Genomic DNA, 21,550 nt, shown 5'->3' with positions numbered 1-21,550 from the left:
GTACCCGGTCACATACTCAGCATAATCCTTTACTTTGTGGTTACTCTGTGCATAATTCACTTCCCACGTGATGCCATCTATGAATTATATTAAACACGTACAGTCATGGTCAGAAATATTTGTACCACCACATTTCTGTCAGATAACGCACGACTTCTCCCAAAAAGCTGTTGCAGTCGCAAATTCTTTGGTATTTTCTTTGGTTTGTCTTGGAAAAACCCCCAAATCTGGTACATTCCACACAGAACTCCAAAAATGTACAGGACAGAATGATTGACACCTTTTCATAATCATCAGAAATAGTTGTATTTCAGGCTTGTGATGTATATTACAAAAATCACACTTGTAGCCAGTTAAAATGGAGAAAAGTTGACAAACTTTGTGTCGTGGACCACACTGAGCACGGAGAAAAGAAAGAAGGACACAGAATTGTCTGAGGATGTGAGAACCACAGTAGTGGCAAAGCCTTGACAGTCTTAAGGCTCCAGGTCCATCTCCAGAGATCTGGCTGTTCCTGTGTCCACTGTGATCAACATTGTTAAGAAGTTTACAGCCCGTGGCGCCGTAGCTAATCTCCCTGGACATGGACGAAAGAGAAAAATAGATTGGTCGAATGGTGGATAAAGAACCTCGATCAGAACAGCACCCGGGAGAAGGTATCCTTCAAATCTGAGACTTGGACCAGCTGGCAAAAGAAGAGTGGTCCAAAACTCCAGCAGAGAGGTGGAAGAAACATATAGGAAGCAACTGATTTCTGTTATTTTGTGCACAGGGTGTGCTACCAAATATTAAGCTGAGGGTTTCAGTAATTCTGTCCAATCCATTTCTGGAGTTCTGTGTGGACTGGACCAGATGTGGCTTTTTCTTCTGCTTTTTGCGTTGTTATAGTGCAAACAAAAACAAAAAAAATTATGAAAATACCAAAGAACTTGTGATTGCAACAGCTTTCTGGGAAATGTAGTGGTTATCTGACAGAAATGCGGGGGTGTCGATATTTTTGGTCACATATTTTGTGCAAAAGCACAGAACTCATGTCTAGTACTTGTTAGCCTTACAAACAACAACTGTAGGTACTTATCGAGTCAGTTCACTGCAAGCCGGCTATATTTAAACATGGGTTAATGAAACTGTGATAATGACAAAGAGGTTGTGCTACATCACCACTCACCCAGAACAAACTAAAAGATAATGTTTCAAAGAGGAACTTGTTTGAGGACTCACCTAGTCATTGAAGTCCAAAGAGAATTCACTCTTTCTTCTTTGTGCATGTGCCTGTGAGGAAGAAAACGACAAACCCCAACATTCACTCACACACACACACATAGTATGTGCTGGAGAGCAGCTCCAGCTAGCTTCGCAGCCCTTTTCTTTTCCTGACACTTCTGTATCTATCACTGACCTAATATTATAGGTTCAAATGAAAATCATAGTCTGTGTCTCTTCTCCTTCCTCTGGCTATCATCTGTGCAGCAGTGAGGCGTGTTGTGTCACCAGCTGTGTTGTTGCAGAGAGAGAAATGCTGAAGTGAAGAATGCGGTGATGTTGCACATAGATCAAATTTGAATCTGTGGTCAACCCCCTCTTCTCTCCCAGCCAGTAGGCAGAGCTCAGGCTGAGATAGAGAGACACAACAGGCCAGGGCTCAGGCCAGACCTTCTGATGACACACACCAGGCCAAGCAGGGCGATCACTTCGATATGCATAATATGCTCTCTGCTCTGGGCTCTCTTATGATATGAAGGCATCTGCTGAGTGTTGCAAACTGTGAATAAAAAAAGGGCTCCCAGATACCACATTATGCCCTGACAATAATTAAAGGAACACCTTCAGAGCAAGCCAGGGCCCAGTTTACACTGCCACCCGAGAGACGTCAGCCTCTCCAGCTAAATTTGTAGGCAGAAGGCTCTTGGATGTTAATCATACCATCACATTATGAAATCTTGGGTCAGAGCAGTATTGTGTGTGTATTACAGAGAATTAGTGTTCAAAGTTACTGAACCAGCCTAGAGGCAAAATCCTGTTAAGTGAAGATGGCAAAAGTGTGTTTAAGTACACATTCACACTGTTTTTATTTAAAAAAAAAAGTAAGTAGGTGTGTCTGATGTGTGACATCATGTATTGTATATTATGAAGGTATTGTTGTTGCACTATTATTTGCAAGAGTGCATATATCTCAGTGTGAATGTGTACAGGAAACTGTAAATGCTAATAATATTTGTACAGTGGCTTTCTGTAGTGAGTGAAGACTGTTTAGGTTCCAGAGCTGGAAAAACAGTTAATTCTTTTTGTCCCTCAGGTGTGACGCTGCAGAGATGTGTGGTGGCCGTGTTTGGGTTTCTTTGCCCCAGGTGCAGACTGTCTGGCAGTGTGCCTCAGTAGTTACACCGCCTCCATAACACCAGGCCATGCATGTATATGTAGATTTGTGTACACATTTAGTACCTCAGTAGACAGTTGTTCTTGTTAAATCCTTCAATAAGTTGAGATTTCTCTGCAGTTTCAGGACAAGTGCTCAGCAAAACCTTTGTGCTGAAAGTTTATAAACTGCTAGATAAATTCATGCAAGCACATACACACACACACACACACACACATATATATAAGAGCACATTTACACATGTGATGTGAGAAAAATCACCTGTAACCACAGACGTTGTACGTGAAATGAGCAGTGAAGGAAGAGAAACAAGGAGAGGATGTGAAAGGATGAAACAGCCACTTAAACTTCAGCTACACCACAACAGTGATGGTTGAATGACCTGATCTCAGGAAAATAACTATTGATCTGCCAGGATGAAATAGCCCCCCCACACACAGACACACACACACACACACACACAGCTGAGTCTGAAATGATTTAATTTGCATTTCCATTACTTTCCCCTGGAGCAGTTGCTGTATTTTGTGTCAAAACTGTAACTAAAATGTAACATCGTGAAGCAACATTGCTTCAAATAACGTGGTGTATGTTGCTCTCCTGCTCTGATCCTCCCACAATGGCGGTTGCATGTGGCCGTAGTGGTTTGGGTATGTCTGCTCTTTAATTACCAAACAGCGACCATCAAATCATGGCTCTCTCTTATTGCCAGTCTTCTCTCATTCTCAGCCTCATTGTGTGCTGCTAGCGTCGAAAGAGAACTCGGCTCCAGTGAAGCTGGGGGGGTTTGGAGTCGCCATCCAGCTCGGCGAGTCAGGACTGGTGGCAGGAGGTACAGTACACCCCACCGTACACACTAGAAACATGCACACTCGTGAAAGTTGGACTGAAATTTTGGTTCTCCTCCTCAGTATTTGTGTAAGGAGATATGAACTGTTATGATGTTTAAGCTACTGTGATCACTTTAGAAAAGAGGATAAACCTTTTTTTTTTTTTTTTTTTTTTTAGAGCGTAGGCCCACTGGGATGGGACTGACAGTACAGGGGGAGGTCGGGGTCATGACTCAGTCACACCTGCACACAGAGAGGAAGCACACACTGATGTGCTTCATTGTGACTAGTCTTGTGAGACGTGATTGTGCATCCATGCTTACACTGCATAAAGGAACAGATGAGTTTGTGTGCTGTGGTGCTGGTTTGTCAGAAATATCTAGCTGACATCAGCGACAGCTCATTTGACAAGCTATGGCTCCCTACTGGTGATTTCATACATTTTTTTCATAATCATCATCTTACTTTCTAAAAAACAGAAAATAATTTTTAGAAGTAGGAAGCAACCCACAGTTATAGTTTCATTCCTGTTTTGTGTAACCGTATGTTCATCATAGGAGACCAACAGCAAAACTCATGAAGTCCATTTCACTTGCAGGGGAGCACTCTCAGGTTGCAGTAATTAGGAAAAGAATAGACATGAGAGTGTTGTTGCAAGTTTCAAAGAAGGAAGCGAATCTGACCGCACTTCCTTTTACTGGCTCAGTGTCAAAAAAGAAATTACAAAAGAATAAAGAAGTCGTTTAAACTCAATTGGGTGCATACTTTTAGAGGTCCACCTTCATTTTAACAGCTAATTACCTGATTTTGTCTTTGTACCCGCAGGTCGGGTAGGAACTCCCCACTTCATGGCCCCAGAGGTGGTGAAGAGAGAGCCTTATGGGAAGCCCGTGGACGTGTGGGGCTGCGGAGTCATCCTCTTCATCCTCCTCTCAGGGTGTCTGCCTTTCTACGGCACCAAGGAGCGTTTGTTCGAAGCTATCTGCAAGGGCAAATACAAGGTTAGGGATCTATCCAAAGAACTCTGAGTGTAAATCAATGTGTCGTTTCATACATCCATGTAAGAATCTCCACCTTAAAAGAGAAAACCCACCCTTTAATTGGATTCACGTTATTTCTGTGATGTTTTCCAGCTCAGTTTTTTTCCCAGTCTTCTATTAGGCTCATCAGCAACGACACAGTTAGAGTTATGAGAGTTATGTTGGACATATTTTCTGATTCACATCTCTAAGGCCTTCATTTCAAAAGAACTGATTTAATGAAAAGCCTCAAAAGAGACAGAAAGTTGCTCCACTGTCAGTGCACCACCTCCAGAATGTCTGTAGTACCTGTTGACACCGTGGTGGGACGTTTTACCGATGATGTTTGAACCACAGGTCCTGTAACGTCTTTGTGTTCCTGTGTGTGCAGATGAATCCGCGTCAGTGGGGCCAAATCTCCGAGAGCGCCAAGGACTTGGTGCGGCGTATGCTGATGCTGGACCCTGCTGAGAGGATCACCGTCTACGAGGCTCTGAACCACCCCTGGCTCAAGGTACTGCAGGGCCTTCAGTAGCACCTCAGTGTTCTGTAAAGCACAAACCTGCATGACAGGAGCTGTACAACATTAGTTTAATACAATAATTTGACTTCCAAATTTAAAAGAACCCTACATTTGAATTCCCCAGTTAGTCATCCCAGTGGGAACTGGTTTCAGATGCAGCAGCACACCACTGAAACAAAACACACTACCGTTTTCTGTTTTGGATTACCATCTCATGGCAAACTGCGCTTCACACTGTAGCAGCTGATCTCTCAGCTGGGTGTCATCTAAGAAAGTTGTGACTTCTCTGAAAACTTCTTGCCTGTTTCTGAGACGAGAATAGAATTGTAAAGCCATGTAGCCTGAAGCCGTCACGTCATGATCAGCAGGTTGTGTGACACAGCACGTCATACAGGAAACAATGACAATGAGCACCAGCACAGCGGTGTTATGTGTTGTCAACAGAAAGCCTTTATTGTGTCTTTTTCTGTGGTATTCGTAAACACGCCTTCTTGACAATTCAGCCAAGAGACCTGCACCCCATCTGGGGGCATCAGTCAACTCTTCAGACTAACCCTCAGTGCGTTACTGATGTTTTAGCTCCTGGTTTGTTTTTGCTGTGTTTATAGAAAGATAAAGTTTTGACAAATCAACTTGTGTCTGTCAGTTGAAGCAGCATATTTAGATTCTTTGGCTTGTAGTATTGATCTCTCGCCCCTGATTATGAAACACCACACATTCTGTACACTTTAATCTACACTATATCAAACAAACACTCATACTCGTGCACTTTGTGTAAACATTATTCCTTCTTTTCCTTTTAAATATAATTACTCCACAACACCATTTTATTCAAGTCGCGTGAACCACAGCGCTCGCTGCTGGCGGTCAGTGCTCACTGCAACATAACCTCGGTGGTAAATCTCCCACAGCAGCTTTCTGACAAACGACCACAACACAGAAACAACAGCATGCAGTGCTCTGCAGATAAACAGCTGCAACCCGGCTGTTTTTCCTCCAGAGTCCCGCTCAATAAAAAGTCTTACGGTGATGTTTGCTAAGAATTTATGGCACATTTATGGTGCTAACCAGTGAAATTGCATTTTCTAATGTACCAAGATGCTTTTCCCCAGACAAAAGAAGAAAAGCGGTGCTGCTGGAAGTCGTGTGTTTGGCCTCATGTGATATGTATTTTAAGTCGTTCCTGTTAAGAGACAGGGGAGGAGAGAAATAAATGTATGCAGATACTTTCAGCTCCTGATTTACAACCGCATGCTGATGCTGCTGCAGGAGGAACTGCAGCTGATATTTACCATCAGGAGAAAGCAGGTGTAAAATGTGCAGCCCTGCTGTTAGCGTGGCTGCTGTTATTGATCCGAGACCTCGTCAGAGTTAACACACACCGGGAAGGAGAGGGTGTTTCTAAATCACAGCTCTCTTTTTGGGACCCCAGAGGAGAATGTGAGGGATTTTACAGGCTTTCAGGTCAAACCATGCTTCAGTTACTGAACCAAATGAAAGTTGGCTGCAGAACATGATGTGATCTCAGCTGAAATACATTTGTCGGTTTCTTCAACCAGGATTAAAAGTTCCGTCACTGTAAACTTATACTTTGTCTTAGGCTCCCTCTCGGTCCATGTGCACATTACAGACACCAGGTTCTTATAAGCGGAGGTGAGTTTACATGAACAAGGTGCTCATGTAGTGTCGGTAAACACTATAACACAGTGACTTTTGAGTGGTTTAGTAAATATCCCCCTTAATGTCAGAGCTCAGTCACATAATCAGTCGATCAGCAGGCAGTTCATCTGCAACTATTTTGATGAGCAATGTATCGTTGTAATCAGTCAAAAAGCAAACGTACTTATTTATCCAGGAAACTGTGATGATATCATTTTAATGAGCTGGGTATCACGTCACAACACAGTCGTGTGTCTGTTATCAGGGGGACACTCTTGCCCTCCTGGTGAAACTCCTGATTACAGGTACTGGAAAGTAAAAGCATGTGTGAAGTGGAGTCAGGCAGAAGTTAGTGGCCAGACCTCTGTACTCCACTCCTGATCTGTTACTGGCTGACTGAGTTGTCTGTGGTCATGGTGCATTGTGGGTAACACTGGCACCAGGAAGGGGAATGGTTCTGTTGCATCAGTGATGACCTCTTTCTTTTTGCTTTTTAACTGTCCATCATGAGTCCAACAGTGCTACAGGGCATAAAGGCTAAATCAGGATAAGCTCAGTGATTTTTTTGTTTGTGTCATTGTCCTCAAATCCCATCCACAGACTAACAGCAGCAGTGAGTGACAAGAAGTAGAACAAGAAAAATCTGGCAGCGGGAAGATGACGTGAACACCCGCAATCCAAAAACACAGAACTGGTTCCCTCCCACAAGCCGTGAACATGACATTAGAGCTGAACTGGTCTTTAACTGGAAGCCTGTGCTTGTCTAAGTGGTTTTCTTGTCTTGTGTTGGATTTCTAAGGAGCGGGACCGCTACGCCTACAAAATCCACCTGCCCGAGACTGTGGAGCAGCTGAGGAAGTTCAACGCCAGGAGGAAGCTCAAGGTCTGCATGTACACACGCACAATCAGTTGTTGCAGTCTAGGCCTTGTCATGACACCGTCTCTGTCCGATGATATGATAGTGAGATGCAGATACAGAGGTAGATGTTGTGGTTTCAGGGGGCTGTGCTGGCTGCAGTATCCAGTCACAAGTTTAACTCCTTCTATGGAGACCCCCCCGAGGAACTGCATGACTTCTCCGATGACCCCACGTCCTCAGGTACACATGCTCACAGACTTAAATGTGTTACCCTTTCATTTCTCACATACATCCTCCCACAAATTTCCTTCCTCTTTTTGCTCTTTTTCGTTTCATCTGTGCTTCCTGTACAAGGCCCTACAGTGCTACTTCTCTCTCCTAGCTGCTCTTTAATTCACCTGAAAGACAGGATACACACTGTAGAGCCAGAGAGCCGCTGGTCGCTGGAGCAGAAAGCAAGAAAGCCTTGTGTTCTTCTCTCCAGTCTGACAGTTTATCTCATTATGCAGGTTAACACACACTGTGAATGCATCAGGCTGCAGGATGTGTTTTCGTGTTTCAGCAGTCAGCAGATGCAACTCTCCAACAATATTTGTACTTGAAATATAATTGCATCTGTATTTAACATTGATATTGACACTTGTGTTCACTTTCAAAATGTCAATCTGTTACTCTGTTTCTGTTAATGCTTCCCACCTGTAGGACTACTAGCAGCAGAACGTAGGTATCCATTGTGTCTTTGTGTCCTGATGCCATTAGTAGCTGTTGTCTTGTGTTTTGTTTTTAATAGCCTGAACTCGGTGTGCACACCGGTTATAGAATACTGAACATGTTCCTTTAAGGTGTTTCGATGGACCATTGTTGTGCACTTGTGCATGTGCAGGGGCTGTGTCTCAGGTGTTGGACAGTCTCGAGGAGATCCATGCGTTGACAGACTGCAGTGAAAAGGATCTAGATTTCCTCCACAGTGTTTTCCAGGATCAGCATCTACACACACTGCTCGATGTAAGTGTCGACACCAACACCACTCAACACACAGTAATACATCTATCTCTGAATCATTCATTTTTATTTTATTATATAGATTTTTCTCCTTTCTACTTTATGGGCAACTAAAGGAACAGGATAAGGATTTGTTAGTTCATAAAAGCTTCAGAGTCTTCACCAGCCTCTACCACAGGACACCACTTCCTGTGGCCACAGGTAGTGTTGTGTTTGTGTTTCCAGTGGCAGCTGCTGCAGCTTTTTAAATAGAATAAGAATACAAATTGTGTTGCTACTTTGGCACAAACAAAAGAGCAGTGTTGACACACACTCCACTGAAGCCCCTTTCTCAGCCACAGTGCTGGCCTCTGTGGTATCTTTGTGCTCAGCACAGTGTGCATGATACAAGAGGGTAAGGAGAGTCATGATAAGCAAGTGAGGCCATGGTCTGTGGGAGAACCCTGCTTCTTGTCCTTTTCACGCTAGGACAGTGTTACACTGCAGAGTCATTCAGCTGATGCTTGCATTAGCAAGCACAAACTGGGTTTGGAGACGTGTTTGTGTGTTTGCACCTGCTATTTTTAATAATGTGCAAACCACATCAGGCTGCTGCAGAATAATCACACAGACTCTACTATGCGTCGTCACACTGTACTGCTGTATGTAACAGTGAACGGTTGGATGGTCACTTGAACAGCAAATGTTTCATAACATAGACTAATTAATCTTGTCAGCCTAATAAACTAAAGACAATCAGCAAAATGTCATGGATTTGTCTTTTTCCTTATTTACATGGCTGCAGCTGACTCTTTAAGGCAGCATCCACATCACAGGCCTTCATGCTCAGCTCCAGTGGTTTAGTCAGATCTGATCTTTTGTGTTGATGCCTCACATCCGTGTGTGTAAGTGACACATGGTGTGAACACTGCTGAGCTCCTAAACTGTGCAGGCGTAACTGAAATGTGAGCATGCACAGACAAGAATAACAACAAGGTCAGTTGTTCGATGGTTAAATCTTTTCCTCACAAACTGCAATCCAGGAATCATTCATGGAAACACATCATGCAACTATACTGACAAGTTGCACAGCTGAGGACAGTTTCTTAAATGTGAAGTGAAAAAGGCACATTTTGTGCTCCAGTGTTACAGCCTTACTGGGCTGCAAAAAAATTAAACAGTCACTGTAAAATAAAAGAATGAGGAAGTTCCCAGACAGGAAAAAGGAAACCATTGTTAGTGTTTGACTTTGACAGACACTGACTCGAATCAGCTCAGTGGGACAGCTAAAGCTTTATTTTTAGCATCAGACGGACTTTGTAGTACATTTCTACACAGAACGAGGGCTGGCCTTCATTTTACGGACTAGTCACATTAAACCATCAGGAGGGGGGCTGAACAGAGGTACAGAGCAGGTTGCATGGCCCACTCTTCACCAGACGTACAGTCATGGTCAGAAAAGCCTTGACAGTCTCAAGGCTCCAGGTCCATCTCCAGAGATCTGGCTGTTCCTGTGTTCACTGTGATCAACATTGTTAAGAAGTTTACAGCCGTGGCACCGTAGCTAATATCACTGAACATGGATGAAAGAGAAAAATCAATTGTTTGAATGGTGGATAAAGAACCTTGATCAGCTTCCAGACAAATTCAAACTGATCTGCAGGCACAGGGTGCAACAGCTCGCACTGTCCGTCACTATCTGAATGAGAAGGGACGCTATGGTAGGAGACCCAGGAGACCCACTGCAGTCACAGGAATATAAAACAGCCAGAGTGGAGTTAACTGACCTGAGGAAGCCACAGTCCTTCTGGGAGAATGTCCTGTGGACAGATAAGACCGAAATAGAGCTTTTTGGTCGAGCACATCATTGTACTGTTTTCAGAAAACAAAATGAAGCCTTCAAAGAAAAGAGCACGTCCCTACAGTCAAACATGGTGGAGGTTCACTGATGTTTTGGGGTTGTTTTATTGCTCTGGGTACTGGATGTCTTGACTGTGTCTATGTCATTATGACATTTGAAGACTACCATGGCCCCAATGTAGGGCCCGGTGTCAGAAAGCTGGGTCTCCGTCAGAGGTCATGGGTCTTACAGCAGGACAATGACCCAAAGCAGACTTCACAAAGCACCAGACATAGTTTCAGACAATGTGCTGGAAAGTTTTGAAGTGGGCAGCAATGAGTCCAGATCTAACCCCATAGCCCCCTATGGAGAGATGTCAGAACATCAGCCGGGAGAAGGTATCCTTCAAATCTGAGACCTGGACCAGCTGGCAAAAGAACAGTGGTCCAAAACTCCAGCAGAGAGGTGGAAGAAACTTATAGGAAGCAACTGATTTCTGTTATTTTGTCCACAGGGTGTGCTACCAAATATTAAGTTGAGGGTATCAATAATTCTGTCCAATCCATTTCTGGAGTTCTGTGTGGACTGGACCAGATGTGGCTTTTTTCTGCTTTTTCTGTTGTTTTGATGCAAACAAAAGAAACAGTCATCATCACAGAATTCCACCAGCTTGTAGATGTGTCCTTAATCACGAACCGTCGTGCATCTGCCTTTTGGAGCCTGTAGCTTCAGAGTCGATTTGGCTCTGAATGGCATCTCTGGAGCAGCCGGTAGAAGAGGCTCAGTAGTTGCTGAAGGAGTAGAGATGAATGCTCACTTTCACCTCTGTCTTCTCCAGTTCTGACTTTGTGTTTCAGTCTCGTGATCTTGTGAACACAAGTTTGTCTCACTAAGATACTGCAGATGCCTTCATAAGCGGGGTCAAATCATTGTTCTCTAGTTCAAAGGCGAGGCCAGCCTTCTTCTTTGATGAGCTCCAAGAAACAAATGAGTCCTAAGAGGATGCAATTAAGACATCTGAGAGCGATAATTGAGGAAAAGGGATTACTGAAGAGTGAACTGTGTGTGATGTGGTGAGCTGCAGGCTGGTGAGGTTGAAGTAGGCTGCAGAAACTCGTGGGTTTGCCAAGTGTGTGCGCAGCAGTGTCAGTGGGAGCCTTGGGCTGCAGATGTCTCCTATTCAGCCCAGTCTCACACCCCTGCCCCGCTCCGACAGGAAGGGGGGAGGGAGTCAGTAAAGGGCAGAAGAATGCAGCCCAGCATTTGACCACGAATGAACAATGGCTTCCATTGTCAGGCCTCGCTGCCATTCACAACAAGTGCAGCCTCCATCGGCGTCTGAAAGTAGCCTTCATACCGCAGAGGTCCTGTGGACGCGGAGCCGTCTGCCTGATAATTGGTGTCTCTTGTCTAGTGGCTGCAGTTTCCTTACAAGTCACTTACCGACTCCTGGGTGAGTGTGTCTCCTTCCTGTTTTTCTTCCTCATGTGTTTGCAGGAAGCAGGTTTTGTCAAGAGGTACCTCAGGCTAATTTGAAGGCAGCCTGCCATCCCCCTGTGTGTCTTTCTGTGTTAGACATGCATAATGAGGCACGTTAGTCAAGTGCCTTTTTGTTTCTGATGCTCCTTAGGATTCCCAGCTAATGGAGGCAGGGTAATCACTTGCCCTGAAATGGAAATGGTGTCTGAATTTATTTGTCGCTAACGGGAAATTAAGATATCATAGTGTTACTCATTTTCAAATGAGAGCTGCTCCGTACTTGTTGTGGCTGTCGGTGCATGCAGACACAGCCACAAAGCTGTGATGGTGAACAATGTAAAAGCACTGATTGGTCTCTATGTACATGACCCAGTGCAGCATTACAACTGGTTGCTGGGCCCATTTCCCACCTGTAAATATCTCAATATATGTTACAATTTGTTCAGCTGTGCAGGATCCGTACGTGTTCCTTAGTTCTGTTTTTCAGAGATCACATGCTGACAACTCTCGCTGCGGCTAGAGTGCAGTAGATAAGCCTGTGGGGTGTCACGCTCACCGGCACTGAGCACGATTCGCTGAGAACAGGTTTATTTCAGTTATCTTAGAAGGATTTCCTGTGGTGTGTTTGTATTTCTCAGAGTCGGGCCATGAAGGAGGATGCAGGTGCACATTTGAGATGTGCATGTGGTTTGTCACCATCTATTTTTGTTGTGGCAGAGGCAGATTTTTGGAGTTGAGAGCAACTGCTCCTCCTCCACACTTCCTGTTAACTCCTGTTTATTGTCTGTCCCCTGGTCAGTCAAACCCGTGTCTCCTTGGTCTGCATGTGCTGTTAGAGAATCACACGGATGGATCACTGCAGCTGCTGTCTGCCTTTGAGGGTTTTTGTTTCCAGAGTGGGCAGTCCCACAGTCTGCTGTGAAAGTAGGCAGCATTTAAACTCAGCTCTCTTCCTACTGTATGTCTCCACACCAACGATAGCCATCACCAGAGGCAATATGTTGTCCATTTCTCCATCCCACTCTTATGAATGTGATATCTCAGGAACGCCTCGAGAGAATTTCTTCAACTTCACTCCACTCGGATTCAATGAGGAACTGTCTTGGTGGTCGAAGGTTAAGTTCACTGTGTCCCATGTTTGTCCTGTCCTTGTGAATTTTACTGGTTGGCAGAGCCACTGTGAAGCCCTGATTCACAGTGTATACAGCTGAGTGCAACAAAATAAATGTCTTCTCAGAGATACTTTTCAAAAGTGTAAAATTTGCCCCATTTGTAGGGGGCATATTATTCGACCCCCGTGATGACAGATTTTGACCTTGGCTTTAATTGTGTGGCCTTTCAAAACAGCTGTAAATGTTAAGTTCCATACATTAAGATGTGTATTGTCTGGTACAAAAGCTCTGTCTGTTCTGTGTGGACATGTTATGTAAGCGCGCCTGCTGATGCACCTTACAGCTGTTTAAATGAAGCCTCAAAACATCAGCCATCACGGTTGTTTCTCTGACTGTGATGACAGTTGTTTTAGGTGACCACTGTGTCTGTGCTTTGATTTGTAGACAGCTGCTGCCTTTGTTTTCACTGTGCTTCAGGGCCATTTTGCCTTAAATACACCCACGCTGGCCTGTGACTGGGCTCAGTGCACCTTATTAGCCAGCTGGGATTTTTATAAACAGAGATGTTCAGTCTGTTGTCCTTCAGCCAGAGAGAAAACAGCTCCTTTCTGTTCACACTCAAACTAAAACAGAGAAGAGGACAAGTGGAGAATCAAAGGACTTTTATTAAGTAACAGGTCTCTTTAAGTTGTTTAAACTCTCAACCTCTTTGACTGTAAACCAGCACATCCCATATTTTATTGTACTAGCCAGCACTGCAGGGAAAAGTGCATTTTAATTTAAACTGGAAATTAGACTCGCCTCAAAAAGATAACTGGTTTAATACAATACTTCATACTGTGTCCAGGAAATATCCTTCACTATGCTAGAAAAGCCCCAGCAACATTCAGGAAGATCTGGGGGCTTTTCTTAATGCCTCACCTTCAGTCAGGTGCAGCGACTGACGCTGGAGCATAATGTATCTGTTTAGGACTCACAACACTACATTTGACTAGTAAAACATGCACATCCATGTATATACGTACCTGTCTGGAAGCCTTTTGTGTCCCGTTCCCTTTATTCTCATAATAATTGGAGTGAATCAGAGGTTGCACGGCATTCAAAGAAGGGAGGGAGACAGGAGATGGAAGATGTGGCAGAGAATTGGTGATGTATTTGTTTGACCTCCAGGGTGAGGATTACTTGTTAAATTATCTTTTTAGGTGACATGTATCGTCTTTACAGTACAAGGAAAAAACTTGTTCCTCCCTTGTGTCCCCACACACAGGGCAGGTTCTGGCTCATACAGTTTACAGTAAACAAGATCCTCTGATATTCTGGCCAGAGAAGCTGCACCCGAGCTGCTGAAGCTTCAGGATCCTCTGAGGAAGAAACAAACTGTTTTGTTTACAGCCCAGCTCTGCTGGATATCACAGTGTGCAGGGGTGTGTGCGTTCGTGTCCATGGCCGCCCTGTGTGCCTCTGGCTTTGACTTGTTGTGACTGTTACAACACACAGCCATCTGTAAAGTTTTGCCATCACTGCAAATTAAATCAAATAAAAAAAACAAAACCCTGTGGCAAAAGGCATGAAAATAAACATTTTAAAATAGGTGCGTTTTGTTTATTTCCTTACAGGCTGTTAAGAATCAGATGTAACTTTGTAGGTTTAGTTTTTGGGGAGTGACAGTGCAAAAAATAAAACTTAGATTTAACCATACATTTTACTTTTTGAGTAAATTGTGCATGTTTGTGTTGCTTTTCACCATCTTTCATAGCATTGCACATCACTGAATCAAAGGAGGAAGATGGATATTTTTGGACCAGATGTTCCAGTTTGCTGATTATTTATGTACCGTTCTGTTGGGGCAGCTTGTGTGTGGGAACATTAAACTTGAAAACTTTGGGTTTTTTGCAAAATGAGAAAAGGTGTTTGTAGAAAGACATTTGTTTCTCAAAATGGTTAATTTTACATTTCCAAAGAAACCCATTCCCACATGTACAGTGGTTTTAATGAAGTGCTTTTCATGGACAAGTGTCAGCATCACCAGAGCGCAGCGGCGACCGGCTGGTGGTGCTGAGCCCAGAGTGGAAGCTCTGGTTTTGAGTTGGTGTGTTCAGGTTCCGATTGATTAATTGATTGACTCATAACGTTTTGTTTCAGCTCTACGATAAGATCAACACCAAGTCGTCCCCACAGATCAGAAACCCCCCGAGTGATGCTGTGCAGAGGGCCAAAGAGGTGAAGGAAAACACACACACTGACACACAGCTCCTCTCATCCACATTCACGCTAACATACACAAGCACATGTCCACTTCATGTTTGCCATGTGTCATAATAATCACTTTATGCTGTAAAGATGACAGATTCATTGGTTTATGCCTTTTCTCTGACAAGATAAGCCCAAGTGGTTTTGTATGTTTCTGTGATTTTGCACAAATCCCATCCAGAGACAGACGGCACAGAAGTGCTTTTAACACAGCTCAGAAGGCAGAGAACAGCCTTTGCACGGTGTCTGAAGGAAGACGGAGCCACTGCCATCTGCTGCTCATACAGGTCCACTAGCTTCTGTTGCACAGAACAACAGACGGGCCTCCCATGTCACCCAGTGCAGCGCTGTGGCTCACTGGAGGGGTATAATAGCTGATGGATAACAGTGGAGGTTTATAGCAAAGACCGATAAGCTGAACCAGGGTCTGGACTCACACACATTACAGGTGCTTCTAGTCTCTGGATGGGATTCATGGAACAAAAACATAGAAAATCAGCTGCCTTATCTTTTAAAGACTTGAACCTTGCATGTCTCTCGGTGCTCGGGCTGTATTAACCCCTCTGACCTCTTGCTCGCTGAAGCCCTAACTCTTCACAGCTCTGTTCATTTAACGCAGCTCTTCTCTGTTTGTGCACAACCAGAGGTTCTCAAGGTGTGTGGTTTCTAAAATTACTGTCTGAATCAAAAATAGTTGCATTATCAATACTGCTTATTCCTGAAGAAGGTAACAGGGGGCTGGAGCCAGTCCCAGCTGTCATTGGGCAAGAGGCGGGGTCCACCCTGGACAGGTCACCAGTCTATCACAGGGCTGACACTTAGAGACAGACAACCACACACATGCACACTCACTCTCCTACGGGCAGTTTAGAGCACTAACCACCGCGTCCCCCTTGGAATAGCAGTAGAAAGATTTAGTCCAAGTATATTACACTGGTCTTAAAGTTAATGAGAGCCACTGGTAAATTGAGTTTTGTCCCTTTTCTTAAATGTTGCCCTCAAAGAGGGCAGCTGAGGGTTACAGCTGTACCAGCTGACTCGAAAACAAACCCAGAGAGACTGAACAGTTCAGTTCAGTTTTGCCTAGTTATCACATCCTCTGCAAGCTTTGTTTGTTGATGACTCGAGCCCATTGTCAGAGCAGCTGTACCACTGGCCTGTTTACACAGAGCTGCTGTAATAAAGATCTCAGTCTCTGTGTTTGACTTTCTCATTAGAGCTGCTGCTGCATGTAGCGCACACACCAGTAGTGTATTTGTGGCCTATTAGTGTGGATTAGCTGTCTTGCAGTGAGTTGTGTTGCGGTCTTTGGGGTCTGACCCTGGCTATGATGGATTCACATACACTCTGTTAGTGTGGGTTCATGTGTTTGCCTCTTACTGGAGCAGGATGCAGGCTGGAACTGGAGTTTAACAAGGAGTGGAGGGCAAAATGTGGATCAGGGGTGTCCATTGTGAGTGTGTCTGTGTGTGCATGCAAGCAGCTGCACAAAACGCTGCCATGTTTATGTTGTGTGCTTTGTTGAGGGAGCAATTAAAAAGCCAGCCGGGGAGTGGGCGAGGGCTGTTAAAACAGGGAAAACCACTGAGGGGAGCCAGGTTGCTTTATGTAGCTTTGGTTTGTGGCCAAATAACATAGCTCTGCTACATTGTCTGAAGAGTTTGAGTCTACTCAGTCTGGTTCACATGTTCCTGCTTAAATCTCCATGGATCCACAACAGATGCAGCTCTGTCTGCCTGAGGAGTGAGACGGCACATTATCTGCTTTTAATAGTTTTCTCTACACAGAACCAAGCCTTAAAACCAGCACCATAAACAAAAGCATAGACAGTTTGCCTACAACTTGGTGTAGATACATATTTGGTTCCATTTTGAAACATAGGAATTAAATGAGTTTGTTTTTTGCTCTTATATCTGCGACAGGATTTGGGAGAGCTCAGATTTGTTGTCACATCTTAGAACAAGGAATGATAGAAGGAATTAACCCAAAATCTGAGAGATGTGGGAATGTATAGTGTAAACATTGGTTGTTAATTACAAGGCGTTTATTCAAAGATGTTGGGAAACTGTGTTATTTATTTGTTTCCTTGTCAGCACCTGCTCCCGAGTTCCTGCAGTTTATGCTGAACTGGTAAAAGGACATGCACCATCTACAGCAGCAAAGACTTGGCTCACAACTGTGATTATCCTTGTTGCACCATGAAGGACATGATGTCACTTCAAGTCTGTCTTTAAACAATAGTCAGACTGCCATATGAACATTGACGCGGGTTTTTCTTGCTGTAATCGTTTCTCCTGTTCACACTGGCCAACATCCTCACACACATATATTTGCTAACATGAGGTTTCAGCCTCCCAGGTTACACAGTCACCTTGGTTTTTTAGTGCAAAGTTTTCTCTTTTTTTATTTCTTACTGTCCCATGTCTGGAAGGGACCTATTGGTTTGTTTAACTGCGAGTGCTAAAGCCTCATTAACATCAGACAGAAGTCTGAATACAATAGCACACAACGAGGGCAAAGGGATTTTGTCATGAGCAGGAGGAATGATCGCACCAAACAAAACCTGTTTGACAGTTCAGTAAATCACTACTGTTTACATGAATCTGTGCTGACTAGGAACCACTGGGGTCAGGGGCTAAGATCATCAGTACTGCTAACTGAATCTTGTTCTTGTCCAAGGTGTGCACACCATCTTCTTGTGAGTTACGGGATTGGTTTGATTCATCTGTGAGTCCTTAGTGCTTTGTTCTACATAGCCCTGATATAGCGAGTACTGGCCCACCACCACAGTCTCACCACAGATAAACTCATCGTTTAATCCTGGTCGTGTGGTCATGCCTTTATGACGGTAGAACAGAACTACTCCCTCCTCTTCCTCTGCTTTACCTCTCTCTCTGCTCATTCAGTCTGACTGACACAGAAGTTCTTCCAACTCCGCTTTTTTCTCACTGCATTAATACAGTTTTTACCACCAATCCTACCAGCTGATCCTAATCCTACCGAATTAGAACTGATCTTTCTTGGGAGTGAAGTTTTTGCTTTGGCTGTAGATACTAATCTCACAACCCCTCCTAATTCACAGCCCATTCAGGTGGGCTGGCATTGAATAAAGGAACAGGTGGAGTTGTGCTCTCCCCTGACCTCTGTCATCACTGGCCTTTAAACTCTCTAAAAAAACGGACAGCCAACAGCCTATATAACCCTTCTTCCTGTGTCTTCCTTCACTTAAGAGTTCTTCCCAAGACGAAGCAAGTGGCGCTTTGAAACATCTGGAATATGTAAGACACCACACTTCTGCCCTGTTTACTATACTAATGAGTAGAACATAAGGCCAAGCTAGTTGGCTTGGTTTCTAGTGTAAAAATACTGGTGGTGATTTGGACAGAGTGAGCAAACTCACTGCAGACTGACTCAACCCGATCCCTTTGACTCAAACTGATCGCAGTGAGTATATCATTCCCCACCTTCCCCTGTAATGTTTATCCAATCCAAATGGGGTTTAGGTGTGAGCATTCATCAGACTGCTGACATGGGTTTGATTCAGTGCTGGCTCTTGAGTGTAACCAATAAATGTGGCTATTAGAGTTTAGAGATGATGAATACCAGGATGCACACATTCATAAGCTACACATTCCTCTGAATAATGAGTGTGCAGGAAGAAGAGAGTGCATCATAGCTCCACAATGCCAGTTTCAGTAGAAATCACACACAACCTCCTCAGAGGCCTCACCTCCACAATGCCACATTCACCAGTCAGGGGCAACATAATCGGAGCTCACATGAAGTCACGTCAAAAGGGCAGGAGGAGAGGCAAAGCCTTGAACAGTTTTTTAGAGTTGCTGAGTGGCATCCAAAGTCGGCCTCACATTGGCTGCAGAGATGTTGAAGGTGGTGTTAGGGAAGGTTGAAGGGGACTGTGAGGTTGTTTGGTCGTGTGTCACAGGCTGTTCAAAGTGCAGCAGGTTCAGTAGGGTGCTTATGCTTCACTGTGTATGGATATATGATTTGTGAGTAAAGAAGAAGAAAAACTGTGGCTTTAAGCAAACTGTCGTGATGCCTTTGTTTCTCTGTGCCCCCAGGTACTGGAAGAGATCTCCTGCTACCCAGAGAATCACGAAGCTAAAGAGCTCAGACGGATACTGACCCAGCCACATTTTATGGTGAGTCAAAGAACACATGCACACACACAGCCTGGGCCCTCATGTCTGTCATACCCTTCAGTCCCTTCCTGGGACTGCTGACGATGCTGGGCAGACATAACCCAGGCCTCTGCAGCCTGTAGTTGCTTCCTCTGCTTTCACTCACCATGAGGTGAGAGACCAATAAAGACTGAGGGACATGGGTAGTCAGTTGTAGACATGTGGCTTCAGCTTCTTTGGCTTTAACCAAACACTTGGATGTACCTCTTGAATCTAGGTGCCTTTGAACACCCATTTAAGAGCGATTCTGAAGGAGTAGATGCCTGTCTAATGTGGGGAGAGTTCTTTAATAAAATAATAAAAGGATATTTCACAGTGTGAAATTTATTATGCATTAACGTATCAAAATTAGCATGTGCACATGGATCTTCACTGTTTAGGATAAACAGAAAAGAGTGTCCTCAACTTGCCGGTATACAATATTTGTATGAAAAGGTGCTACTATCCAATTGGTCAAAAACTGTTGAGGAGAAGCCGTGGTTTAGACTTAACTCTCCCATGATTGGTCCTTCAGTCTGTCCGTCCTCCAGTCTTCCTCTCTGCTCCAATGGTCGTGAACAGTGCCTTAAAAAGGGGAGGAATACCTATACTGTCTTAATTCCTACCTAGACACTTACTTCTTTCTTTGTTTCCAACTAACTGCTCCATTTTAGGCATTACTTTCCGGTTCCAATTAAAACTGCTCTGCCTGTGTGTGCACATGTGTGTAATGGTTCTACCTTTGAAGTTTTCTCCTTTTCCTGGCTTCAGATCTAATCTCTGTTTTCTAACTTTGGTGTCTCAGTGACCCCTATTTCTCTGGTCTCATCTGCCAGGTGGTGATAATAAAGTAACTGTGGACCCTCTTTGCCAAAGCTGTAAACCTAATGAGATTCAGTGATTTAGTGAACCAGTCCCTTTGATGTTAAACAGTGCTCCAGTTGGCTAACACTATAAATATTGACCAGTGATTCAGTGAACACATAGAGTGATATGTAACTAAATAAACATAACTGTGAGATTATTTAGACTTATGTATGCTATAAAATAAAAACCTTAACTAATTTTATTCATATCTACTTAAAAATAATAACACTAAGGATCTGAGCAGTCAGGAGAAAGTCATTCTAGGGCTGTCAGCAGAGTCCCCTGCTAATCCCATCACATTAATGCATCTGATTTCTGTCTCTGATCAATGGCCCGTTCGATATCAGGCAGACTGGCCGACTGAGAAGGGAGGGGGTGTGGTGCATCAAAATGAAACAAGGAGGAAACATTCATTAATCAAGATGAATGTTAGGAAGAGGGTACATGCTGCGTTGAGCAGGGAGGGGAGGTGCAGCTGGAGGTCAATAAGGCGTGTGCGATGTGGTGCGCTGTGTGAGGTCAGAGGCCTGGCTCCCTCATAGAGTGTGAACTGATGGAGGGAGGGAGGAACAGAGGCACAGCTGGGATCCACATACCACTGAGTTCACAGCAGACACTGCGAGGATGCTGTGTTTGGTTTGAGTGTACTAGCTGGTCTGAACAGATGTCCCCACAGGTACTGGACACATTTTCCCCCAGTCCTCTCACTTTAAAGAAATAATGAAAGGCTTCGGGAACACTCAGTTATTTGACCCTGCAGAGTATGCTAGGGTTTACACACACATTTTATTTTGTATTTATCCTATTTATTTATTTACTATTTATTTTACCAGGGAAAATCCTACTGAGGTTTACAACCTGCTTTTAGAGTATCAGGATTTTTTTCTGTTATGGCCTTGTCATAATTATTAAACCCCATTTATGGTAATATAGCTGTTGATTAATCATGTACTAGTGTGTTAGGATGCAGAATGCACTTAGGCTTTTTGGAACTCTTTACCAGCAGAGATGCTGTAAACCCCGCCAACACAGGTGTTCAAGCTAAGCTGCAAACATGGTGAAGAAAAATATGAGAGGAGAAAATATTTCATTACGCCTACAAGGCTTTGGGTTCGGGAAGATTTCCAAGACACTTCCTGTTGGCAGCGTCTTGTGCTGGTACAGCAGTGAACCTCCAGGTGTTTGAGTCCTGACTCCACTTGGCTTTTGTTGATGTCATTAGCCGAGGGGTTCACATGCTGTTTCCAACACACACAGTGAACGATTGATTGATGTGCTCAGTGTGGTCAAGAACAGTACCATGTTTTGTGTTAGTTCTGACTAAACTTTAAGACAGATTTGTAGGAGGTGGTTCACACACTCAACTCAATGAGATGTTTCCTTTTTTTAGTTCAGACTCATGTCAGCACAGATGCGTGCAGCAGCCCTTCAGCTGAGTCCTTTTAAATTCTCAGCAGCTGTGAGTGTCATTCAGCTTATTGAGCTTGAAGATGACATTTGAGGTTCAGGAGAACTGTGGACATGTAAAGTGTGTTATCCTGTGGTGTCTGTGACACCTTCAATAGACTCTGTCCTA

The 21,550-nt window shown here is 44.0% G+C and overlaps 2 protein-coding genes across 2 annotated transcripts in view; one reads left to right on the top strand and one right to left on the bottom strand.

Annotated features, from left to right (window-relative positions):
- Positions 1 to 1,593, bottom strand: part of LOC109973941 (probable G-protein coupled receptor 34) — a 5,256-nt gene extending 3,663 nt beyond the window's left edge. Inside the window, exons 1-2 of the mRNA XM_020623846.1 lie at positions 1,400 to 1,593; positions 1,222 to 1,272 (exon numbers count right to left, since the gene is read on the bottom strand). The gene's annotated coding sequence lies outside the window, so the exon portion shown is untranslated. The remainder of the gene's footprint in view (positions 1 to 1,221; positions 1,273 to 1,399) is intronic.
- Positions 1 to 21,550, top strand: part of LOC109973930 (peripheral plasma membrane protein CASK) — a 131,011-nt gene that overhangs the window by 72,558 nt on the left and 36,903 nt on the right. The window contains exons 6-15 of the mRNA XM_020623834.1: positions 3,107 to 3,209; positions 4,033 to 4,208; positions 4,618 to 4,740; positions 7,208 to 7,291; positions 7,408 to 7,507; positions 7,970 to 7,987; positions 8,151 to 8,272; positions 14,822 to 14,899; positions 18,160 to 18,207; positions 19,009 to 19,089. Of these exons, the coding sequence (XP_020479490.1) occupies positions 3,107 to 3,209; positions 4,033 to 4,208; positions 4,618 to 4,740; positions 7,208 to 7,291; positions 7,408 to 7,507; positions 7,970 to 7,987; positions 8,151 to 8,272; positions 14,822 to 14,899; positions 18,160 to 18,207; positions 19,009 to 19,089 (933 nt within the window). The remainder of the gene's footprint in view (positions 1 to 3,106; positions 3,210 to 4,032; positions 4,209 to 4,617; positions 4,741 to 7,207; positions 7,292 to 7,407; positions 7,508 to 7,969; positions 7,988 to 8,150; positions 8,273 to 14,821; positions 14,900 to 18,159; positions 18,208 to 19,008; positions 19,090 to 21,550) is intronic.

This window comes from Monopterus albus, unplaced genomic scaffold, assembly GCF_001952655.1.
Source record: "Monopterus albus unplaced genomic scaffold, M_albus_1.0 scaffold311.1, whole genome shotgun sequence".
Classification (NCBI taxonomy): domain Eukaryota; kingdom Metazoa; phylum Chordata; class Actinopteri; order Synbranchiformes; family Synbranchidae; genus Monopterus; species Monopterus albus.
This window is presented reverse-complemented; position numbering and strand designations above follow the sequence as displayed.